Source organism: Eriocheir sinensis, chromosome 6, assembly GCF_024679095.1.
Source record: "Eriocheir sinensis breed Jianghai 21 chromosome 6, ASM2467909v1, whole genome shotgun sequence".
In the NCBI taxonomy this organism is placed as follows: Eukaryota; Metazoa; Arthropoda; class Malacostraca; order Decapoda; family Varunidae; genus Eriocheir; species Eriocheir sinensis.
Window position 1 is genome coordinate 7782857 of NC_066514.1, and position 10931 is coordinate 7793787.

Consider the following 10931-nt stretch of genomic DNA (forward strand, 5'->3'; position numbering starts at 1 on the left):
ACTTCATCTGAAAACAAGGCCGACGTGTTAACCAGAGTGCCGATAAAGTGCCTGGCTTCTGCAACCGTCCAGTCGGTCTGCGGGGCTGTATCTACCGTGTCTGATGGTGAGATGGCTAATATCCACAGCACTAGTGGGCATCCAGGCATTAAGCGCACGCTGTACTTCTGCAGGAGGCTCTTTCCATCTGTCACCCGAGCGTAGGTGCTAAACGTCGTGGGTAACTGCGAAGCCTGCCAATCCATTGACCCGGCACCCGTAAAGTGGGAAAGAGGATCACTGGGAGTAGCGGATTGCTGGGACAGAGTCAGCATGGACATCTGCCACGTCGGAGACCAGCATTACCTGACGCTGATAGACTGTGGCCCATCTCGGTACGCCATATGGAGAAGACTGAAGGGACAAGATGCAGCGGGTGTCATTGACAAGCTGGAGTCAGTGTTTTACGAGCGTGGTGCACCGAAAGAGTTGCTGACCAACAACGCCACCAGCTTCCGTACTTCGATGTTCAGCGAGTTTGCCAGCCTCTGGGGAATAAATGTAACGTACCGCTGTGCAAACGTTCTTTCAGGCAACGGAATTGCGGAGCGATGTCATCGGTCAGTTAAGACCATAGCAGCGGGGAAACGCTGCTCTGTTGAATAAGCTGTCTACCGCTACAACACAATGCCACGAAGTGACGACCCTTCCTCCGCGCCAGCCAACTGCATCTTCAGGTACGAGGTCAAGCTGCTCGACATGCATGCGAGCATGACCGGTCTAAGGATGCACGGCATCAGCTCCAGGTAGGCGACAGAGTGTGGGTCCGCCATCCCAGCAGAAGTCGGAACAATAACAAAAATAGTCTCCCCACAGAATGTTGAAGTTGACAACATGCCGCGCCACGTGCGTGACCTGCGGCGTATCACGTCACCACCACCGGTCGTGGAGTCGATGAGGATGATTACATGGACGCCGATGACTACTGAAAACACTCCAGCGGATTGCGAAGAGAGGCCGACTACAGATGAAGCAGAAGTCGCGAGGGAGAATGGAGAGGAACCGGAACGGCCCCTGCCGCGACGCAGCTCAAGAGAACGCCGACCCGTCGTCCCTTTTCAGTATTGTGACTTGCCTTAGGATCAAGCGGGAGTTGTATGCATATAACGGAATCTTTTTTTCATTATGTATAACGTTTCATAGGGACAAGTGATCTTTAGGATCAGGGGGGAGTGTGATATGGATGTAAGTGGAGAAATGTAATTATTAACTTGCAACATGTATCGTTTGCTCGATGAAAGATTGAATTGTTCACTGATTCATGAACCCTCGAAATACTGAGCCCATATGTGTGTTGGTAGTGAGCGCAGCGCTGGCAGGCAGTTGTCTCCAGCCGATTGTACCGTCGACGTCAAGTAAAGCGTCCTGATCTGTGTGCCGGATGTTTTGACTTTGCACCTCCCTGTACCTGACTGTGCCATCGTTCACGACACACTCTTCATCTCCAATAATATGGCACATACTCCGCTGTCCCTTAACACTCCATTACATGCCGATGCTGCTCAAATTCATATAAAACCTACCTACACTCTTTTTTTTTTTTTTCCCAACCCAGCACACCAGTCAATCGGCAAGACCTCCTGACACTGCTACGCCAGTTTCCCTCACCCATCTTAACCCGTGAGATGCTACCCCGCCCTATGGGGCGGATGGTGGGCAGATGCTCGCCAGCCCAAATTGGCCGACGTGTTTTAACAATCTTTTGAGAAGTTATTACTAAGGAGACACCTGGCAACTTAACCTGTCGAGGGCAGGTTTGTATAAATTTATTGCGCCTTAAAGCGGCAAACTTTTTTTAAATACATGGTAACATGTACAAAATAAGTGTAAACGTAAACGAGAACTCTTGAAACATGTTATGTAATACATATAAAACATACATAATAACATTGAAAAATAGATGGAAACAATAAAAACATGAAAATACAACAGGTAAATACAAGTAATACGTATTAAGAAAGACAAACACATAATCAGAGAGAGAGAGAGAGAGAGAGAGAGAGAGAGAGAGAGAGAGAGAGGGGTGGTTGTTTAAGACAGGGGAGTGTAGAGAGAGGAAAGGGAGGTATGGGAGGTACGGAGAGAGGTGAGAGAGAGAGGGGGGGGGGCTGTACAGGACATTTTCTAATTAAAGTGCCACACAGGACATGCCATCAATGAAGTAACGAGGCTAATGTCTTAAGGGCTGTCTGTGTCTTGCAGGACACACTCGCAGGACAGAGTAGCAGTCAGCACCCACCGAAGTGTGGGTGTCGCACCAGGATGACATCTAAATTATTGTCTTTGAGAATAAAGTCACAAACACTGAGCAAGGGCCGACCCTGTGGCAGCATGTCCCTGACCGAGGGACACTCGAGGCAGTAGTGGTGCAGACTATTGGCGTTGGGCGCGTCGCACAGCTTGCAGTCGGAAAAGTGAGGAATGTCCCCAGCCGCAGACACTTGCCACACTGGTCGGTATCGAAGTCGAAGTCGAGCAGCCACAATGTTATGCCTACGAACCATCAGACCGTGTCGGCGATACTCTGGTGGGGAGAGACGGAAGTGGTCAGAGTGCTGGATAGATACACTGTGAGGCCTCTCAGCCTCCGTGCGGTGGTGTGTGGAGTGAAGAGCTGCTGCGTGTATCGTTCTTTTGTAGTAGCGGGGGGAGGGTGTGGCGCCGTCGGGCAGGGGGAGTCGACATGCGTCCTTTGCTAGGAGATCCACCTGGTCGTTGGCTGCAATGCCAGCATGGGAGGGAATCCATGCGAAGTGAACGTTGAGGGAACTATCCTGAGCTGAGACTAACTGACACAAGATTTGTTGAACTTGGCAGCGATGAGTGGGTTGTGGAGCCGAGAGGGCTTGAAGGGCTGACTGAGAGTCACACAAGATCACGCCATGCAGTTGGCGTTCGCAGAGGAAAGTAACGGCCAGCAGGAGTCCCCGTAACTCGCAGTAGGTGGAGCTGGACGAATAAGGCAGCCTGCGGCCAACCCAGCCTCCCTCCGGTGGCTCTACGTCAGGCGAGTACATAGCGCACCCCGCACTGCCATCTGGCTGCACGGAACCGTCCACGTAAAAATGGTGCGCGGCAGGGACAGAGGAGGACACCGCACTGATGTGCTCCAGTGCCATTTGTTTCTGCAGTGGTGGTGGGTCCGCCTTGGTAGTGGGTGTGAAGGTGACTTGTGGCGTGGAAATCCTCCAGGGAGGTGGACCATGATCAACCTAAACCACGGGAACACGCAGGTCAAGGCGCTGCAGGGTGGAGCACACTGTGTTGACGAGGGTGCGGACGCCGGGACGAAGTGGAGGGGGGCGCAGTGTGGTCAAGTGATGCTCTCCGGACGTGAGAATAGTGCGGAGTAAGATGGGGAGAGTGGAGGCAATTAACACTGAAGGAGGAGACATTGGCGTATATTCTCTCTTTAACTGGAGGAAGATCAAGCTCGGTTAGCATATTTACTATCCTGGTGGAAGTGGGACACCCAAGGATGTACCGCATCACTTTATTCTGGAATTTTTCTAAAGGTTCTAGGGAGGTCTTGGAGAGCTGACTGAGGGTTGGGGAGAGATAGTCTATGACTGATCGTATAAAGGTAAGGTAAATGGTTCTTGCCAAGGGGATGGAGATTCCGGCAGCATTATTAGTCAGCCACTTGAAGGGGATAAAGCGTTGTTCTAGTCGGTGCAGGAGGTCCTGTATGATGGGATGGGTGCGCTGCCGAGCAGGTGTGGCAGGAGTGACGCGCGCCGGCGCTCCCAGGTACAGGTAATGTGTGCAGGGCGGGATGATACTGTGTCCTGCAGTGAGCACAGGAAGTACGCTGGGGCCCCGTGGAGAAAATATTCGACTCTTCTCAGGGGAAAGGATGAGGCCACAAGCAGACGCCGATTCATGGAAAGCCTGGAGGAAGCGCTGAAGGTCAGGAGCAGAGTTGGAATGCACACAGATGTCATCAGCGTAACAGAAGACAGTAGTACCGGGAATGTCGGGAAGAAGTGTCAACAAGCGGGCATCAGGATATTGAAAAGGAAGGGGCTTAACACCCCGCCCTGTGGAGTACCAGTCTCGAGTTCCTTGTACGTACTACTTGCTTCTTTGAAGAGCACACGTGAGGTCCTGTTACGTAGATAACCACGTATCCATCGCAGGAGATTTCCCCGCACACCAAACTCAACCAGCTAGTCGAGAATAACCTCCCTGTTAGCAATGTCGAAAGCACTCTTGAGATCAAAAAAGGCTACTACACTGGTGGGGGATAGGCGGGCGTACAGCTCCATCAGGCAGTGAAGCGTGCTCCTCTGTGGCAGGAAACCATACAGACAGGGAGATAACTTATCTTGTAGACGAAACATGAGGCGGGTGAGGAGTACACGCTCTAACACTTTGCAGAAGCAGGAGGTGAGGGATATGGGCCTGAACTTATATGTGCCAGGCTTTGGGATGGGCAGAATGGTACTGGAGGTCCAGGCAGCCGGTACGCATCCCCTGCAGAAGCACAGATTGTAAAGTTGCAACAAGGGATTACCGGGGACTTTGAGGAGGAGTCGGAGGACCTGGTAAGTAACGCCGTCATCCCCGGGAGCCGTTGCCTTACACCTGGTGAGAGCACGGCGCAGTTCATCCCCTGTGATGAGCACGTCATCATCTTCATCCGCTCGAAGGAGTGCAGCCATTAGACGCAGGGTATGAACGTTCCTGTGGGTGGAGAGAGCATCTTGAATGTGGGCGGGAAGATTGCGTGCCTGCGCCTGCTCAGACCAGGTATATATTAAATCTTGTGCATACTGGGCTGGGCTGTGGTGGAGAGCACTCGGGGATTTCCTCTTAATTACGCTGTTTATCATATGCCACATGGAGCCGACGCTTGTCTGATGGTTGATGCCATCGGTGTATTTTCTCCAGGATTCCGTGTGCACACATTGTTGAAGGGCAACGAGGTCATCTCTGGATGCCTGATACTGTAGAAGACGAGCAGGTGTTGGTTGCCCCTGAAAGGCAAGGCCGTCATCCACAGCCTTCCTTTCTGCCTGGAGAATACGTTGGTCCAGAGTCCAGGCAGAAGCCTCACGATTTCCCTTAACATGCGGACGCGTCACATAACGGGTGTAAAATTCGTGTGTTGAGCCAACTAGGGAAGAGTACAGGTTTTCAGGTGACTGGAAATCAAATGTCGGTAGAAGACTGGAAATGTAGGATATGTAATTGGGGCAGTACTTCGGAGGAATGGTGATGCGGAGGCGAGTATGAGGAAGAGAAGGTCCACTTGGCAGGGAATACTGAAGCCCAAGAGCGACGTGGTCGGAGAAGAGAGTGCGGATAGAAAAACACCTGACGTGCGACGCTATCAAACCGGAGGTGATGATGTGGTCGAGCGTGCCACCTCGGGTGTGTGTGGCGCCCCCAGTAGGCCAGTGAGTGAGGCGGTGGCGACGGATGTACTCAAGCAGAGGCAGTCCACTACGATTTGGGGTGGAGGAGACATCACCTAAGGCGGGGTGCCGGGCATTGAAGTCACCCATGTAAATCATGCCGTGAGGCGCAGCTGCAGGGAAAGCAGGGAGATTGATCCTTCCTGGAGCAGAGTAGACATTGCAGAGCCGCAGCTTCCCATCACCCACCGTGATCTCAAAAAGCTGGAACGTCATGTCGTCATCTGTAGAGCAGCGCAGGAGCTGGTGGGGAATGGAGGAGTGAATGTAGCTCACAAGGCCATTCCTGACGTGATGAACATACGAGACGAAGCCAGGGAGAGGTGGAGCATCCTCAGGAACATGACAGCCTGCAAAAGCTTCATGAATGAGTATGACGTGTGGGTGGTGGCGACCTATGTATGTTTTGAGAGAAGTCAGCTTTGGGTAGGTCTTGATTCCACAGGCATTCCAAGAGATGATGTGAAGCTACATTCCGTTATTGAAGTCTGCCTTTGGGTGAACGGGAGGCCGGTGGGTACGTCAAAGTAGCGCTGCCGCGAGGCGGGCGTCGTGGTGGGTCTTCAGGGAACCGTGCACTGAGCTTCTCAAAGCTGGCGGCGATGTTGTCCAGCCTCTCTGAGAAAGTGGTGACGGTCGCGACGAGGGCTTGGTTGGACTCGAAAGGCGTGTCGAGTGTGCGGCCGGCGGCGACCTGCTCGGCCCTAATGCTAGCCATACCCGCCTCAATGGCAGCAAAACGGGCATCAATAGCTTCGAAACGAGCTTCAATGGCCGTGCATCGCGCTGTCAACTTTGCGACAGCTTCACGAAGAGCGGTAACTTGTGGCGACTCAGGCGTGGTAGTGGCTGAAGAATGGGAGGTGGCGCCGGCCCGCGGCCGTGGTGGTGGTGCTTGACGGGAGGTGTGAAGAGCGGGAGGCAACGCGTTGACAACTGAGACGGCAGCGGGGGAGCGGCTCGCACAGCCATGCCACACGTTGACTCCTGGTTGACTGATGTGTCTGCAGTGGACAGTGAAGGCTGCTTTGACGTAGAAGCACCATCAGCGGAGGTGGGCTGAGAGGGGGTGCTGTGTGGGCAGGTGCGGGAGTCGTGAGTGCCTGCACACCAGCCACACTTGTCAGAGGGGGCGGAACAATACCGGGATATATGGCCAATTCCCCAGCATTTGTAGCACCAAGGTTGCTCATCCTTCATCTTTCTAAGCTCGCAGGGTGGAAGGCAAGGAAGGAAGCTAAAGGTGAATTCCGACGGTGGTGGGTCGGAGAGGCTCCAGGTGATAACAAGCCGACTGATGGGCGTGCCGTATTGGTGGAAACGACGAGCCGTGTATACGCCTGGCAGCTCCTTAGCCAAAGACGGGTCTACACCGACAGGGAAGCGAGTGACGAGGTAAGTCGGGAATTTCCGTGGCCTCTCGATTGAGTCTTGAACCTCAAGCTTCAATAACAAAAATGCTCCTTTTACGGCGCTATCATTGATGTCAACACTCCTTCGTGAAATATAGACAAAGCGCGAGGTAACAGCTGACATTTTAACCTCTGCCAACTCTGTCAAGGTGGAACGCCTTAGTGACGTCAGAGAGCCAGCGAAGCTTCGTATCCACAGCCGGGCTGGCACAGAAGATGAGCTTTACATAATCAGTCCTTGGAGCAAATGCAGGGGGGACAAGCCCAGCACGGGATGAATTGTGAGGATCATAGCTGGAAGGGGAAGAGATAGGAGCCGTGGGATGAGGAGGCTCGATGTGCCGCGATGACTTGGGAGCGGGAGATGACGAGTCGCTAGTGTTCGAAGTCTGATCCATGGGCCGCTTGGTGGAGGTGGAGGGCTGGGTGGCAGAGGGGGGGACATCAACTTGAGGCTGCCAGGGGGTGGGGCCAAAACACTGCGTATTTAAATCTATTGGGGGCCAGTGTTGGTCTGTGATGTCCTCATCGTCACTGAGAGCAAGATCGGCTTCAACGGCGGATATGGAGGCAGGGCCAGAGTACTCCATATTGCTTCAGCAATACAGTACAGGTCAGGGTGTCAGTGACGAGCAGAAGTGGGAGTATAGTGACGTGGGCATGACGTCACACTCCTCGAACTGCGCATGCGCAGACGGGGAAAACTCCGACAGGAGGGGTATGGCCGGGGAAGGGAATTTCTTATGGCAAAATATAAGCTAAGTTCAAAGCCCTAAAAACCCCTTACGCCACAAAACTGACGACTGGTACTTACTGTCACTCTCTGTCAAGGCTGGAAAACAGCAGCTGCCAAAAAGCCCCAAAACTTCCTCAAAACAGGAGAGCTCTCTCAAGGGCTTGTTTACGTCCAGGCAGAGAGAGCGGAACCGCCGTTGTCCGAGGGCAGGTGAGACAGCAGGTCAGTCAGGCTCCACCTCCTTATCCTCCTCCCCCTCTTTTTCTTCCAATCCCCCTAATCCTTTTCCTACTCCACCTCCTCTCTCTCTCTCTCTCTCTCTCTCTCTTCAAACGACCTTATACGCCTTTACGTTGTTACTTTTTGTGTGTGTACGAGAGAGAGAGAGAGAGAGAGAGAGAGAGAGAGAGAGAGAGAGAGAGAGAGAGAGAGAGAGAGAGAGAGAGAGACACACACACACACACACACACACACACACACACACACACACACACACACACACACACACACACACATTGTAGGCGGTGGCTGAGTGGTTAGTGTGCTGGGGTCACATTCACCACGCCATGAACAACGTCGGTTCGATTAACCACGCTCTACCTGGGATTTTTCTGTCACCGTCGAGTGGCCTAAGACTACCCACATGCTGTAAAGAAGATCACCCATCAGCCCGGACTCTAGAAGAAACCGTCCAGTGAATCAAGAATGAGTTATGGGGGGCAGCATGAGCCAAGCATAACAGGCGCCATTATAAAAATTGCTTGCGCCATGACGGGCTTGGGCCGACCATCTGGCCCCTGAAGAAAGCCTACCGGCGCTATAGGCGGGGATGTTAAACACACACACACACACACACACACACACACACACACACACACACACACACACACACACAAATAAACATACAAGTACACCACTTCAAAGACTTACAGGACACCTGGCAGATGGCTACGTTCAAGAAGATCCAACTGCCTTGCTAATCTCTTAATTGCCTTTACCTGCTGCCGCTAGCCATATAGACTTAAACGAGCCCAGTATTTTCAGCCAGTAACGATTAGAGATACTTGTCATGTCTAGTTATCATCTTTATCTTATGACTAAAATAACCGATCACATTCACGGTTTTATTAAAAAAAAATATAACTGTCGTCTGCACATTCATGAAACCAATCCTGATATGAGCCAAGTACCGATTAGATAAGGTCGTTCTGAGGCTATTATAAGCCACACTGGCGGTCCCGCAGCTTACGGGTTAATAGTTGGGGATTTTAACAAGCGGTATACACTATGGGAGGATAACATCAACAACCCAAGAGGAGCCTGTCGCATCTGTAATTGAAGACCTTGATCTATGCATGCTGAACACCCGTCATCCAACTCACTACCACATGCAAACTGACACTAAGTCAAATGTTGCCCTCTCACTCAGTTCCCCGGATGCTTGTCTGGACCTAAGGTGGGAAATATCAGAGGATCCTCTTGGTAGCGACCACTACCCCATCTACATTTCCCATTCCACCTTCCAACCGTCAGAGACACGCCAGTCCTCGTCGACAGACCGACTTGGTCGGCTAGATGTCGATCGCCGATAGAGTCGGTCTGTCGGCTCCCTGCTACGGGCCGCCTTTGCCAAAGGCCCGTGCTCCCTCGTGCAAGAGGGAGCAATCTTCCCCCCCCCCCCCTTTCCAACCGTCACCTCGACTATCGCGTTGGAAATTAGATCAGGCAGAGTGGGAGCTTTTTCGAACCATGAGTCACACGGAGACAACAATCGCTAATTTTGAGACAAACGAGGCTTCATTTACCTTTTTCACGGCACATATTCACCGACGGAAGAAATTACAATCCCACAGACGATGGGGAATACACCACGCCGTTCTGTGCCATGGTGATCTGACAAGTGCAAGCAGGCAGTGGCTTGCCGTCGCCGTGCCTTCAACCGTTACAAGAGGCATAGGACCGAGTTCAACCATAACGCGTACAAGAAAGCACGAGCACAAGCACGCTGGACACTGAAAGAAGCACGACGATCCTCATTTGCAAGTTATGGATCCACACTTAATTCTCAGACTCAAATGACACAGGTGTGTCATTTGAGTCATCAAGTCCGCCACCTGCACTGAAAATTAACAATAACTGGGAGCGCCATAGTCGCAGACATCATAGCCAGAGCATTTGCTGCTGAGTCTGAACGGGACTCAAGACCTTCCACTTGGATGAACAGGAGATACGCCAGCTAGAATTCTCTCATCTCTCAACTCAGAAATATAATACGCTCCTTTCTCAATGCGCGAACTACAATCAGCTCTTTCCCGCTGCAACGACACCTCGCCGGGTCCCGATAATATCTCATATACCATGGTCCGACACCCTAGACCTAACACCATGACCTTTCTGCTCCAAATAAACAAGAAAATCTAGCAGACTGGTATCATGCCAAGTGTGTGGCACAAAGCCACTGTAATTTCCATCCGTAAATCTGGGAAGGATGATTCACAGCTTTTACACTATCGACTCATTGCTCTAACATTTTGCGTATAAGTAAACTCCTTGAGAAGATGGTAAACTTTCGCCTAGTACACCATCTAGAGAGCATTAGTCACCTGTTTCCTTAACAGCCAGGGTTTCGGAAGATGAGATCAACAGTAGACGCCCTCGTGCGTCTCGAGTCAGCTATCTGCCGCTCCTTTGCAGACAGATAGCTTATGGTGTGCATCTTCTTTGACCTTGAAAAAGCTTACGATACGACATGGAGATATGGGATACTAAAACAGCTTCTTGATTCTGGTCTCTGTGGAATGATGTCAAAGTTTATTGAGGGATTTCTTGGAGAACGGACTTTCCGAGTCAGAGTTGGTACGTCCTACTCACCATCGTATATGAACAGCAGAAATGAGCTCCCCCAGGAAGCGTCCCGAATGTCACCCTCTTTGTCATGCCCATAAATGATATTACAACATCACTCCCTGAGAGGGTGTCATCCTCCCTCTTTGTTGACGACCTGGCAATCTCATACTCGTCGTCTAGGATGTCCACCGCAGAGCGTAGACTGTAAAATGCCATCGACAGGACATCCAGATGGGAGGAGGAACATGCATTCCGATTTTCACTTTCCAAGTCTGTTGCCATGCACTTTTGCCGCCTGAGAGGCCACCATCCAGACCCTGATCTCATCATGTGCGGTTCACGTCAATCTGTTATGGAAGAACACAAGTTCTTGGGACTCGCCTTTGACAGGCGCCTCACATGGCTTCTACACCTAAAAGCTTTAGAAAAAAAGAGCATGAGATCACTCAATCTCTTTCGTGTTCTGGCATGCACTTC

The 10931-nt window shown here is 51.7% G+C and overlaps 1 protein-coding gene across 1 annotated transcript; it reads right to left on the reverse strand.

Moving 5' to 3' along the window:
• Positions 1–6248: 6248 nt before the first annotated feature.
• Positions 6249–7461, reverse strand: LOC126986926 (uncharacterized). Its single transcript, XM_050843446.1, has 2 exons — positions 7143–7461; positions 6249–6562 (listed from the first exon to the last, which is right to left on the reverse strand). Exons 1-2 carry the CDS (start codon positions 7459–7461, stop codon positions 6249–6251), a joined length of 633 nt encoding a protein of 210 aa, XP_050699403.1.
• Between the last annotated feature and the right edge of the window lie 3470 nt (positions 7462–10931).